Source organism: Seriola aureovittata, chromosome 8 (genome assembly GCF_021018895.1).
Source record: "Seriola aureovittata isolate HTS-2021-v1 ecotype China chromosome 8, ASM2101889v1, whole genome shotgun sequence".
Classification (NCBI taxonomy): domain Eukaryota; kingdom Metazoa; phylum Chordata; class Actinopteri; order Carangiformes; family Carangidae; genus Seriola; species Seriola aureovittata.
In genome coordinates, this window is record NC_079371.1 from 16,173,387 (window position 1) to 16,188,365 (window position 14,979).

Here is a 14,979-nt window from a genome sequence, read left to right on the forward strand (position 1 = left end):
TATAACCTGGAGAACTAATAAACAACCCACAAATCTTTTTTTTTCTCCTCTCAGTGGTGAAATCCTGTGTGTGGATTGCTGTGGATGATGAAAAGACAGCAGGAATAACTCTGAGGTGCAAATCCTGTGCACTTGTGTTGCCACATGCAGCTTCAAACAGTTACGCTTAGGGGCATGTACCACCAGATTGTGGGAAAGCAACGCCCTCTACTGTAAGATTAAGGTATTGTGGTGGAAAATCTGGGAGAGAAATTTCTTTAAAAATCTTGGTTTTCTTGGGCATCACTCCAACTCTTCTGTTTATCATACTCCCTACCTACCGTAGGGGGGGTCATTCTGAAAGAGGTTTAGGAAAAAGAAGGGAAACACAATTATAAGTAGTGGTGGAAGGAGTATTCCTTGCCTAAATAAAAGAAGCAGTACCACAATGTAAATATTCTAAACTCCAAGTTATATAAGTTATATTTTCCATATTGTCAACAGATCCCATGAAAACACCTTACTCTATTCCTCTGTGACAAAGAACTCCATTGTTGTCCGAAAGTTATTATTAGTTATTATTAAATTCACATTAATAAGCCACACATTAGCACTGGGTGACATGTTCTGTCATTACAATGATCATGGACAATGTAGTTTATTTTTGATTCAATCCCACATACATCATCCTGCACCAAATCCACAGTTTAAGATATTCTCTAAAAGGTATGTGGAAGTCTTAGCAACAAAATGTATTCAAGCAGCAGCCCCTTAGAGTGTTGATGTATTAATATATAAGCAGTATCTTAATGTTGTTGGTGGTGCAGGTCGCATTACATCTATCTATTTTATATACAGTTAGTTTGATGTCTGCTTGATGATGTTTGAAGTTTAAAAATGCAACATATGTTTTGTAGCACAATATTTCCATCTGAAATTTAGTGGAGTCGAATTATTAACTTGAACAAAAATGGAAATACTTAGGTGAAACACATGTGCCTCAAAACTGTACTTGTATTGCACTTGAATTAATGTAGTTTACCTTCCACTTCTGGTATCAACATTATTAGGTTTTCCTTCCTTCCTTATTGTTCTTTATTCCTCCCACACCACACACACACACACACACACACACACACACACACACACACACACACACACACACACACACACACACACACACACACACACACACACACACACACACACACACACAACACACACACACACACACACACACACACACACACACACACATAAACGCATTCACTTGACTTCTCAAGTTCAAAGTATAGGGGTTTTTGGAAGGGGTGGGCGTCAGAGTGTGCACGTTGTGTTACATAATTGATGCTCCATATTACCTTACATCCTCACTGCCTTGGCTGCGCTACAAACAAAGCTTGCTCATTAACTATTCACTGGATGATTTTGAACAGAAAAATGATTCTGTGGATCGGGAGTGTGCACCTTGTGTCTGTCAGCCCCAGGCATCTGATTTCACAGTGGTGAATAAGACATGTGCTGTCTCTACTGGTCATATTTTAACTTGACAGCAGATCACCTTATGTGTATTCAATGGTCAGATGATGAAGTACCTTTACATCAAAGCCAGGACTGATGGGGAGAAGGTAACAAGCTGTAGCTTTATAACATGCTGTCAATGGAGATACTACAGATTGTATAGGTAGGCAGAATGGATGCTCTAACAACACAGAAAACCGAAAACCCAGAAAAAAGTTATTGGCATTGATATTTTGTTATAGTCTGGTGCAAAGAATGTAATGATGCTACGTGTAGGACACAAAATTACTCTATATTTAAGAAATCTTGGGTTTTAATGTTTTGTTAATGTTAAGGTATACAGCCTGTGCTGTATGTACCTGAGGAAAAACAATGAATGCAATTAAAGTATATTGTGTTTATTTTCATATAATTGTAATCTATACTGCTATTATTAATAAAGACATTTTCAACATACAAACTTGTATATATCTAAAAAAATATATAGTCCCTCCACCTTATTTCTGATTACATAGTCAAATATTTAAAAAAATCTATTGTGTCACTGCTTGGTCACGGTTTCTTGCCAATGATGAGGATGCTCATGAGGAAAACCATGATGAAGAAGATCCACATGAAGAATCTATCCATCACCTTAGCAATCTTCTTCCACTCTGCCCCCTTGGCGCATGTGGCCCTCTGCTCTCGGAAACAGTTGGCAATATACTCAACATTGCGCACCAGCTTGGTGTCCACACCAGGGATGCCACTGCCGTGGCTACAGAGCACACAGGGCCCAAAGGTTACAGTGGGGCCTTGAGGTAGAGGCTTTTTGTCTTCGGGGCAGCAGGGGACCTTCTGGTCTTCTTTACAGCAGTCACCTGTGTGGATTTTACCATTAGAGCCTTCATACTTTCCAGGTGCAAAGCTGGAGAGGTGGCTCCTCTCTTCTCTAATGATGTGGTGCTGGACTTTCACTCTGGGATGTTGTTGCGGTTTTGGGGTCTGGGGCCTGGGGTATTTGTGATTCTGCCGCTCCTCTCGGCTACCGTGGCTCCCTGGTTTTCCATTCGCATGAATGTGGGAGCTGAGGTGCTGGTGACGGATTTCATCCTGGGGGGGGCGAGGAGACGAAGAAGAGGAGGAGGCAGAGGCACAGTTCTCACCTACCTCATAAACAAAGAAAATCTTGGACATGTAGTCAATGATGAGGACTTTTGCCCAGTGGGGGACTGGTTTGGCCTCTGCACCACAGAAGTGGATGTTCATGATGAAGATGGTGAGAGATGTGGAGGCCGTGACCATGGTCATAGTGGCAATATAGTACTTCCCTGGCAGGCGGAGAAAAGAGACAGGAGGGAAGTTATCTGTCAGGACTCTTAAAAAGATACTTAAGATACTTCATTACTTATGTTATAATTTGTTAGTATTTGTTTTTTTTTGTCATTAGAACTGTGGAATCAGCATGTTAATGTCACAGTGACATTGCTGATGTTTTGCAGGTTCAACATCAGCTCACATTCTTACCTATAAGCGGGACACTCTCTGATGGAGGCATGCTCTCAGCCACCATTAGTTGAAACACAGTGAGAGCCAGAAGAACGGTCACTCCGAGGGAAACCTTCTCCCCAGAGTCAGCAGGCAGGTAGAACCCCAGAGGAGCCAAGAAGGAGATGAGAAAGCAGGGGAGGAGGAGGTTGAAGATGTAGAAGGAGGAGCGGCGCTGCAGGAGCACGGTGTACGTGATGTCTGGATATGGATCAGAGCAACAGCCATACATGATGACATTCTTGGTGGCCGGCATCCCGTGGCACTCCCATTCCACATTTTCTACAAAGTCTGAGAGGTCACCGCTGTCCCTGCCCATAATGATGTCTACCTGGAATTAGGATAAGTGATGAGTAGGTGTAAAGGAGGCACATAAAATCAGCTCAACCCACTGACATTTTCCGAGAAAAGACAAATTCAGCAAATGGATATAATGCTCTATACAATGAGTCTCAAGGCAAAAGTATGCGTCTGATCTTTTATTCAAGCTGGCAATTCTCAGTTAGCCCCTGATCTAACACGTAGGTCATGGCCTCACAACCCAGACCTGAGTGAGTCTGGAATCATTTAACAAACTGACCTGAAGTGATCATCATTCTGAAAAGGCGGATGAACCGAAATGAGGAGAGTCTATCCTCCACAACATCCCCCGGTAAGTGTGAGCGAGTATGGTTGCACGTGTGCGTGTATTTCTCCATACCTGGTGACCATTGTAGGTCCAGGAACCAAACGTTAAATTGCATTCCTGGCTATCAAAGGGGAAGTAGGAGACATCCACCACACAAGAGCTCTTGGTGATGGCAGGAGCATCCCAGGTTATCTCTCCATTGTAGCGCAGTCTTACGTTGGTGTCCATCGGCCCAGAAAAGTCGTCGTCAGCTCTGTAGGAGGAGAGAAGTAGAGACACACTTACAAAATTCCATGTTGCATTGTGTCTTTTAGTGAGCTGCAGGATCATCTTCAGTTAGAGTAGTCAGCATGGGACCTAGAAGTTATCAGCTAAAAGCCAGAATTGACTTACTAATGTTTGTATCAATTGTATAATGTATACTGTATGTATGTATACAAACCAATACAACAGTGCTGCCATAAAAACAACCTTTATGATAGTTCTAATCAGCCTTAAAAAATGATCACTGTGATACACTGTCAACAAAAAGTTGACATTATAAAAATCATGTATGTAGGATTGTTGTAGGGCTACTGAATTACACTCTACAAACATCCCTAATAAACTGGCAGTTCAGTGTATGTCAATATACAATGTTTTTTTTATTGTATGTTATGCAATTATGACCACTTTATCATGCATGTTTTATGACATAATTCCCAAAATATACTATATACTCAACTACAAAACATAAACATATAGTGTCTTTATTATTATTATTTATTAGTGAAGTACCCTCAAGAAATGTTAGACTGTGAAAGTGGTTTGCTCCTAAGAGTGAATGTATGTATGTGCATAATCCTGCCTCTTGGTGGAATTAGGTTGGTTTTTTTATGATGATAGTGCAAAAACCCAACCTATTATAGTTCAATGAGGGTTTGAGAACAATTGAGACATTGGGCCCATAGAGGACCAACATGAGGGTGTGTGTGTGTGTGTGTGTGTGTGTGTGTGTGTGTGTGTGTGTGTGTGTGTGTGTGTGTGTGTGTGTGTGTGTGTGTTTGTGTTTGTGTTTGTGTGACGTACGGGCGTACTTGTTATAGAGGACAAGGTCAGGCCTCCACACCAGGCTGCTGGGAATGTGGATGACATCCAGGCCGTCATAGTCCTCTTTATTCCACCTCAGGTAAGCATCATACCACGTCTGCCTAATCCAAAGGTAGGCGATTAGCACCTGGTTCCTCTCATCCTTTACACATGCACACACACACGCACGCACACACACACACACACACACACAGTCACAATCGCACAAATAAGAAAAAGCATTTGCAAGTGCACTCATACAAACACACACCTACCTTCAGACAATGGATACATACTAAAATAAGCTTAAAGAGACATCATCTTGATCGCCTTCTCATTTCTCTGTTGCTCATTAACTCTCTATGAGCATTACGCCGACAGATACGCCTCAGATTATCGCAACAGCTGAAATCCAGACCTGTCTGTCAATATCAGGTGGATGAGCAGAGTGACTGGAGGATGAGGGTGATTGGTGGGGGTGGTTTTGGTATCACTGCCAGAGCTTCACTGAAGCACTGAACCGAAGAAAACATAACCACTTTGGGTAATAGGACACCCAACACACACACACACACGCACACACACACATTTCTTGTCTAGCCACTCACTCCTGTCATCTCAAACATGACAGACTGACATCAACAGACAAGGTGGTATACGACAGAGACGTTACATTCAGTAGGAAAGCTGCATGGCTTTCTCTCTCTTTGGCTACACAAAGCCAAACACACATGCACAAGACAAGCACTAATTCACTGTGGACTGACACAGCACCCAACCTGAACGGAAACCTTATCCAGCTGAGTAACAGTAGGCCCGAGCCTGTACAGTAGGAGGTCTGCCTGTCATTCATACACATCAGCACCTTCAAATCCATCCTTTGGTGATGAAGACCCAGTATCCATTTAATCCAAATCCAATTTAACAACTCATCGTCATGTTTAAGAACTATAATAAGAACTTTTTGTGTGCATGACAGATTCATCTGCTGGGAACTCTGATATTGGAGAGACAACTTTACAGATTTTTTTTTTTTTGGATTAAACTAAAAAAAAATCAATTTGGCAAAGCCAGTGTTTTAGTTGTATACAATCCTGTTGGACCGGTTGGAGAAACAGGTTTTGATTTGATATACAATAGGTATAAATAATGAGCCTTTTGGAATTTAGGAATGAGGATCTTACAGATGAGCAGGCACTCACCATGTCCTTGATCTGAGAGAGAGTGATCTGTAAGGTGACATTGAGGGCTCTGTCTGTGTCCTCCACAGGGCGCAGGGCGCTGGAATAATTCTCCATCAGGTCATTCAGAAGTTTCTGGGCATAGTGACCCTGAGCTGAGTGAACCACTGGAGAGAGAAAGACAAGGTCATCAGTCATTTTCAAATTTATGACGGAACAACCTTTGTGTTTTCTAATGTTGTTTTATGTACCGTTACTTCTGAGATCACTCTGTTGTCTTGCGCTCACATACATGAAACCATGAGCTCACATGGCTTAAACTGTATTTTACTGTACTTTGCTCCAATTGTGTCTCTTAAAAAAAAAAAAATTTAAAAGCTGAAGATAAACTCCATGTGTTGTCACCTTTTCCGTTGGTGTGGTTGCAATTATTATTACTGATGTTTTCAATATACTATACTTATACTTACAATAAATGCAATATGACTCATTTTTTATTTTATTTGGAAGCTAATTGTTTTGTTTTTGTTTGACTATTTTTAATGAGTTAAGTGAAAATTAATTTCTACATTGGGGATTAAACATTAACATCTTAATATATCAGCAAAAAAACTTCTTCACTTCCATAAAATTGGATTCTTTAGATTATTTTGCTAAGTGGTTTGAAAGTCACATGCAATATTCAAAATCTATTGCTGTGTGCACACACACAGCCATGCAAATAACAATGATAAACGTTGGATATTTCTTTTTTTTTTTAACCAAATGAAAAGCATGTGTAAGTTTAAAACAGCACAATCTGTTCAAATGATTAACAACAGCACAGAGACTCAATTTCTGCAAGTAAGAGCTTGAGTCTGACTCACCTTCAGGAAGCAGCATCGCCAGACAGATTATTGGGATCATCTTGAACATTTCTGAATACCTCTGGGAAGAAATAAAAGTAACTGGGACCAGAAATCCACAAGTCCTGGATTTCATCCCCTAACAGTACTACATGATGCCAGTTCAACCCCAACTGAACTCCGTTGCAGAGAGCAGGGCGCTGTTTCATCTGGCCATCATTGTGGTGAGGCCAGTTCTTACTGCTTGGCAGGGGAGGAAGCATGTCTGCTGACTGAGACACGGAATAAAACTCCGGCTATCACATAGCAGCAGCAGACCGAAAGAAACAGGATGCCTATGAATCATCGCCTCACCACACACTGGGCTATTAACCTGTCAATCAAGTGCCCTGCTGCCAGGTGGGCTGCTGGTCTGCTCTTACAACACACTGCCAACACCTTGAGGGAATAGAGTAGAAAAGATGGGAATTTGCAAATCAATTAGTCACTGTATTACTCACTTAAACAGACAATCAATGGTGCTTAATTAATATTATGGTTATATTAGTAATAATGCATTTTAAAAACACAGAGTTTTTCAAATGAAGCCAATTTTATGTATGTTGTCTTTCTGGAATAAAAGTTGCAAATAAGTAGAATCTTAATTTACAGCGGAAAATCTGAACAACTAACTTGAGTGTGGATCATCAGACACAGAAAAAGAGTTGGACACTAGTAATGAACAGTAAAGGCACATTAATTCAAAAGAAAATAAAAATGTCTGTATCTATTGTTTGAATTTTAGAGCACTGATCAGAGAAAATCAGCCATTTAACTTGTGACAGCCACTTCATGTTTTGCATTTTATAGACTGCTGATGGTTAACTGGTTGTCTTCTGATAATCTTTTAACTATAAAATAAAATATAATCAGAAGATAATTGTTATTTCAGGATGAGTTGGATTGAATCACTTTGACCTTGGTAAGTAAAATTCCACTGCTAACAAAAACGCTCTAGGCTCACCAGGTTCCCCAGAGAGGTTGTACAGTACTCCTTAATAAAGCGGCTTCTTGATTCATGAAAATAACCAGTTAAACATTAAAAACTAGAATTACCACCTCATCCAAGTGAAGGTTTGTGCCAGATGTAATGAAATTCTCTCTGGGCTTTCCTGATATATCACATTCACAAGAACAAGAGGTCACTATGATCTTGACCTTCAGTTAATCCTGGAGTCCAAGTGAATTTGAAGAAATTCCCTCAGGCCTGACATGTTGTGTTCACAAGAATAGGACGGACAGATGGATGGACAACCCGAAAACATAATGCCTTCAGCCATAGGTGTCACCAGCACAGAAGCATACAAACAAAACAAGTTATGGTGAAAGGAGTGCTGAGGAAGCTACACTGAAATTATTGGTTTACACTGGAAATGTTACCCTAAAGCAAAGCTGTAAGAATGTTAATCTAAACTTACAAAACTACATATAGATGAAATCCATTTACAAATCTTAGTTATCCCATATGAAAGATTTTTTTTTTTAAAAAGGCCACTTTTCATTTTCTTTCAAGCATAAACAGTAATTTATCATAACCAAGGAGGAATGCTGTGGTGGCATCAGTCCTACGGAAGCTTCAATACTTTAATAATGCAACAAGTAAATTTATTTTGTTTGCATTTTAATAGCAAGTGATTACCTCAGGGTCATTATATGAGCCAAGCAGCATGCTCTTTTTCAGTCTCATATATTCAGCCCTATGTAGTACCGTCCTCTGCTCTGGGATGCTTGGAGGAGTTCCAGATGGCAAATACACTAGAGAAATATGCCAACATCCAGGATATAAAATGAAATTTTGTCACTGGGGATGCCTGGAAAACCTGAGGGATCTACACTACATACTGTTGATCAGCAGACATAAACACATCAAGTGGCAGCTTCTTTCCTCTGCGGTGCAGTGTGCAGGCTAAAATACAACACTCAGATTACTGCCAGGTTTCCTGGAGAGATTCAGCATATCACAACATGCTACCAAGCAGGCCATCTGTTATTGTGCTCATCCTCAATTTCCATCACCATAAGCAAGATGATCCGAACATCGTGATAAGTGCTTGTATCACTTCCTTGTTGAGGCTTTAAATGCACCAAAAATGTGCCTGCTCAATCAGGAATTTAACACAACAGCAGAACAATACTAGTACTACTAATCCAAGATACTATTTTACAGAAAGGCAAACTCCAATATGCATAATCCATTCTCCAGTGCTTTTACATGCACATTCTTCATCTAAATTGGTTTACTTGCTCCATTTTAACTGGTAATATAATTCCCTGCGGGTTTGATTTCTGTTTGTCTTGTAAATGTAGTGCCTTACACTGAGTTTTATTCAAATGTATGCATAGCCAAACAACCCTATAAACACACTCTTGATCCTAAACAACAGCATGCACAAACTGTTCCTCGATTTATCATTATGTGACTGAGATTAAACAGATTGAATACTAATGTAAGTACTGAAGGTTACATTTCTAGATGTTGCTTGGATTTGTTATATTTCCTGGGGGGTGGGATTATTCCAGTTGACAACTATCACGCAACAAAGAATGGTCTTTGAGAGGCAACACAAAGAGGACAGAGTGTGGATTAATTTACACAGACTTTAATATCTTTATTTACAGATGAATCATTTTGACATATTTATCTGTTGGCGTAGTTAAGATGATGCAATATTTTTCAAACTTGTTTGGAACTATTTCCATCCAGACTTGTGATAGATTGTGTTACTGCTGAGCATGTTTTATTTTTTGTTTGTTTTGTTTTCTCTCAATTTAAAAACAAGAATCCAAATGTATTCCTGTAGGAGGCAAAAACCAAATACATTTTTTCTTTTAAAAATGTGGGGAAAGGGACAGATGAAGTAAGCCATGTTGAGAACAGGTGTGGAGGTGGGAACTACGGTTTGCTGCAGGAGCTTTGGGTTTATCAGACAGTTGAAGGGGAGAAAATGTGGTATGAAAATGAGTATGGCTACACCTCAGTGACACTTTATGAGCTGGTTTCCAGAACAGGGAATAAGCCTCATCCTATTCCATGTCTGAATAACTCCATATTTGCTACCTGATGCACTATATTTACTTTACTTTCATTTCCAAATTTTAAGCGGAAAATGTATACACTTTACAGTGGCCTCAAATTCCCAGTGATGGTAAACTATAGAATATCCCAAAACACTGAGTGTTTATTGTGTGAGGATGAGAGGATGAGGATGGACACAGCACAAGAAATCTTCAGTAGAGACACCAATTTAAAAGTCTAGGACTGCTTAATCCCCGTTTAGAAAACAAGATCAAAGTGTGTAAAAATCAGGACCAGGTCCAAAAGAGCCTCCATGAATGGCTTGACTCTCTCCTACAAAGGTTTTCACAAATTAAAGTAAATGCACTGCATAGGCAAGGATGAGCCACTGACAGCCGCTTCTTGGACACAGCCAGAAAAGCTGGGAGACTGGCGGGCGTGGGCGGGGTCTTAAGTCTGGCATTTGCGTTCAAAGGGGGTGAGATGTGGTTGGACTTTTGATTGTAGCACTGAGTGGAATGTTGAATGAACTTAAAGAAACCAGAGATAAGAGCTCACAGAGCGACTGATTGGAGTGTGGTACAGCAGAGGTGGCGAGCAGGGAGGACAGATGCCACACAGAAGGAATAAGGGGGAGATGGAGAAGAGGAGAAGTGTGGAGGTTGAGGAGTCCACTGTGAAACAGAGGGTGCGACAGAGGAAGAGACGCCTTCAGACAGCTGGAGTTTGGAGGAAAGAGGGTGTGCATGTGTGAGGAGGGGAAATAGGGATCGAGAGGAAGATGAAGGGGGTGTCAAGATTCAGTTACTGAGCAGTAGCTCTGTTGCTGTTTCCACGTCCCAGGATTTCGACGACAACGCCACTATTACTGCATTCTGGGGAGAAAAACAAAAACCCGTCAGCACCACAGTTCTATCCTGCAGTAGAATTCAGCAGAGCAATGCACAGCAGGGGAGAAATAAAGTTTAAAGATACTTACTTTTTCAAAGCCCATGGCACAGAGTTTATCTATTTTGCGTGTGTACTCCGGACTGGAGACGGGCGCTCCTGCATAGACATGAGACCACAGCCTCGCTGTCTGTTTGAACATCTCTGGGTTCTGCTTGTACTGTGTGAACGAATGTGAAACATAGGAAGTTTGTGTTTAAGGGGTTCAGCATACCACACTGTCAACAACCGAAACTTTCTACTTCTCTACTTAGTTTGGATCAAGTTTCAGAGATTCATTTTCACTTTTCCCATGTTTTGTTGATCACTGTCAAAACATCTTACTTACATCTACTGCAGCATTACAACAATTTGTCATTCAACCTTAAAATGACTGCCAACAAGTTTGATAATCAATTAAGTCATTTTTCAATCTAAAATAGCAAAAACACATGGGATCTAGCTTCTTAAATGTGAATATTTTCTGGTAATATTCTTCCATGATAGTAAAGTGAATATTTTAGGGTTTTGGATTGTTCGTTGGACAAAACAAATCATCTTGGACTCATCAAACATTTGATAGGCATTTTTGTGCAATTAGCTGGCTTTATAATAGACCAAATGTCTGATCAATTCATCGAGAAAGTAGATTCATAACGAATGAAAATACTTGTTAGTTTCAACTCTAATATCTACTGTGTATGACAGTTGCAAAACAACACCAACACTTTTGACAGTAGAAGAGAGTGGAATTATTTGGTACTGTGTTGAATAGTATCCCTCAGCGTATAGGTGTCTGCGAGCAGAAGAGGGGTGCACTTATGGTCCACTTATACCATTGTTTATATGTGGCTGCACAACAGAATGCCAATAAAATAATGTTCTGCAAGATTTCAAGGCCACTGAGACATTCAGAGCCAGATCACCTCGTAGAGCTGCAGTCTGCCAGACAGTCATTTCAGCCCAGTGTTGGCCAGCTTTCTGTTTCTATGCTGTGTGTGCATTGTTGAAATGTAATGCAGGTGGAGATTTTCCATCATCATAAACCATTAGAACTTGAACTGTAATGTAAATAAGACAAATAAATCGCAACTTCATATTAATTTTTGTAATCAAAATACCTCATTTCAAAGGGTCATTATATAGCACAATACTAAGACTTAAAAAATATTGTTAAAGTAAAGTGCAGCATGCAGCATTTTCAGTGCAGCTCTGAGAACTTAAAGTGCAACACCTTCTAAACCACCTGAACAGCCTCAGGTTTCGACTCCATACTAGACTAGTGACCACTTGTTTAACATTCAGTCATGTAGAATGTGGTGAAAAATGTTGATAAACAAATTTGATACTGTGCTAAATCTTATTTTACCTTATTTCAAGTAAGTGATACATGTCTGTTACTTTATGCAGGATTAGCGATTGCATGTAGGTGTTATGTGTTCAGTCGAGTAGGATAATCTTTTCAATAAGAAACAAGCGACGGGCAAACAGATCACTGCCTACACATGATATTTCACAAGAGTTTCACATTAGTGGCACTGCACTGAATACTGCTTAACAAGTAACCATAAACTGGTGTGCAGCACAGAAAAATTATTAATGCATCCACTCATATAAAGGGCATTTTAGGTAAAATCCAGGGTCATACACAGGTGGATCTGACATAAACATCTGAACAAAAAAATTGAACATAATCAATTAACATCAAACTGTATAGTGAAGCCTTTACAACCAGAAAATAACTGAGCTTTCTGTTTGTAAAAGCTACTACAATGATCATATTAAAAGATATCTAATGTCATATAATAATTGATATAACATTACATACAAGCGGTGTCAGACTATTGGACTCCATTGTACATGTGTTGCCCCACTAAAAAATGTGAATACATATCCAAAGTAAATTTGTCACCCAAAAGTCAAAACATAAAACACATGCACACACACCTGATTGGCTACCACTGCATCCTGTGGGTCATCTGGTTCTGCAGCCGCCAATAAGGCTTGTAGTGACAAGAGGACTGTCCTCAGAGTCATAGCTGCTGCCCTGAAATGAAATACAGTATATTTCAATGTTAAGTGCAACACCAATATCTGGACTGCTCATGGCCTCTGACTGCAACAGATGTGTTTCCCCAAAACTTTACTGGTTGGGAGGAGTTGAGGAATATTTTCAATTCGCAACATAATAATGGACCAGCTAGTTTAAATACCATTTGTCTGTGTGCCTGCACACTTGAATCACTTGCATCATAAAAATTGGAATTATTAATGGCCACATCATCATCAACATTAGGCTCACTCACCTATTTAACTCTACTGTACATGTGTTTTGTATTGTAATATATTATATTATAATACATTTTGATCAGTTCATATTGGGGCTGCAGTTTTAAATTATTACTTTTCAATTATTGACGAGAGAATAGTTTTATCCAGTAGTTACAGGCGTGGGCATTAGAAGCATCTTGGCTCTGACTATGGCTTTTGGTAAGGAAAATACTGTCTCACATGACTAGAAAAGTATCATGATGGATGTATGGTGGATGAAGAATGTCAAGAATGCTGGCGCACATTCACTCACCACTGGTCTTTGAGAATGTCCAGACATATTGCACCTGTGACTGAGCTAATGTTGGGATGCCAGATCTTTGTGATAAACCGCACCTGAGAGATTAAATGAGAGCAGGTCGAAGAAAATAATTTGCGGATTAGCACAGTAATGGAAAATTTCTGAAGCCAATGACCACAAGGAACAGGATATATATCAGTAACAATAACAGCAATGAATCCCTACCTTGGGTGGATTAAATGGATACGTCTCTGGAATTTTAATTTCTAGTTGATATCTACCCCCTGGAAGAAATAAGCGGTATCACAGAATCATGACAAAGCTACATCAAGCAAGCAATCAAGGGTAACTGTTAAAATGCAAGTTGTATTAGTTTATATTGAGGATTAAATTGATTAGTTGGGTGGTGAGGCTCTCTCAAAAATAAAGTTGATGACAGTGACACCCAATATCACAACAGAATTGTGCAACCATGCATACAGGTTAGCAGACAGCAGTGGGTCTAAACGAGCCCCTCACCTTCGTATGGTGTGTCAGGTGGCCCTGCTATCTCCCCTTTAAGTTCTGTGAAGTTCTCATCCACCAGATCCACCTTTATCTGGTTTTTGCTCGTCTGAAAAAGTGAAAAGGCAAAGAAGCATTTTAACTTCAGCAGACAGGCAGACTGCAAAGTGTTAAGCTAGCTTGCTGTCAAACTTCAAACCTGCCTATGCAGCATAAGTTGACACCCCTCCGCAGCATTAGCCAAAGTTGACCTCAACTTGTTGCACACACCTTATGGATCTACATATAATAGGGCCGCTAATGTAGGCTGAGACGAGTTCATACAGAGTCAGGAGGACACCGTGAAGAGTGCAACTTCAGTACTACAGGCGATTCACACCAAACTATCTTTGCTATAGCTAACCCAGCTAGCTTAGTGACCATAGAAGGCATGGTAAGCTAGCCAATGACGTTCACTTAGCAATATATACTTGAGGCTCACTTAATTTCAACAAATGCTTTCAGGCCACAGTAACTTTCCTGGCTTTAACTTCCCTACAGTGCCATATGAACAGCTAGCCGTAGTAGCTATTTGTGAAGCCGGATGCACAGCCGTGTCGGAGTCAGTTAGCTATAGCTAGCAGCTCGGTGATTAGCAAGCTGACAGCTGAGCCAGCGACGCGTCACTCACATTCAGCCTGTAGTCACAGAAAGAAAAAAAAAATACAAGCTGTAACTTTAACGGGGAAACAAGACAACCAACCTCTTCACTTTTAAGGACCTCCTTGAATTCCCGTTTTATCCTCTGAACTGCGATGTTGGCCATGGTTCCCCGTGTTCCCGTCCGCGGTTGGGGCCTCGCCGCCGTCCGACCTGACTAACGTTAGCTAGCTTCCTCTGCCCACAGGAGCTCTGCACTTTCTTTGGACACAACCTCAAAAATAACAGCTGTAACGTCGTTTACCGCGAGTGCCGTCAGTCCCGGTTACCAATGTGAGGCTATAATTCGTTAAAATATCTCAACATGTATCTGTCATCTCAAATGTGTAACAACACAATGGTTGGTGGTACTGAAAACATTTTAATACCAAACTGCATGCAGTCTGGAGGAGAGGGGGTCATGTGATCTGTATTGCCATCCTGAACGCCTCCTGCCATTGGTTGATCTGTTCATAATGAATAATGTATTGTGT

The 14,979-nt window shown here is 40.4% G+C and overlaps 2 protein-coding genes across 2 annotated transcripts; both read right to left on the bottom strand.

The window, feature by feature from the left end:
- Positions 1-1,731: 1,731 nt before the first annotated feature.
- Positions 1,732-7,072, bottom strand: LOC130173687 (neuronal acetylcholine receptor subunit alpha-9-II). Its single transcript, XM_056383140.1, has 6 exons — positions 6,771-7,072; positions 5,926-6,071; positions 4,732-4,886; positions 3,728-3,908; positions 3,007-3,358; positions 1,732-2,810 (listed from the first exon to the last, which is right to left on the bottom strand). Exons 1-6 carry the CDS (start codon positions 6,883-6,885, stop codon positions 2,053-2,055), a joined length of 1,707 nt encoding a protein of 568 aa, XP_056239115.1. The 5' UTR covers positions 6,886-7,072; the 3' UTR covers positions 1,732-2,052.
- Positions 7,073-9,372: 2,300 nt separating this feature from the next.
- ube2ka (ubiquitin-conjugating enzyme E2Ka (UBC1 homolog, yeast)) lies at positions 9,373-14,896 on the bottom strand. Its single transcript, XM_056383612.1, has 7 exons — positions 14,550-14,896; positions 13,823-13,916; positions 13,529-13,587; positions 13,316-13,398; positions 12,679-12,778; positions 10,784-10,912; positions 9,373-10,679 (listed from the first exon to the last, which is right to left on the bottom strand). The coding sequence occupies exons 1-7, from the start codon at positions 14,610-14,612 to the stop codon at positions 10,605-10,607; spliced, it is 603 nt and encodes a 200-aa protein (XP_056239587.1). The 5' UTR covers positions 14,613-14,896; the 3' UTR covers positions 9,373-10,604.
- Positions 14,897-14,979: the final 83 nt, after the last annotated feature.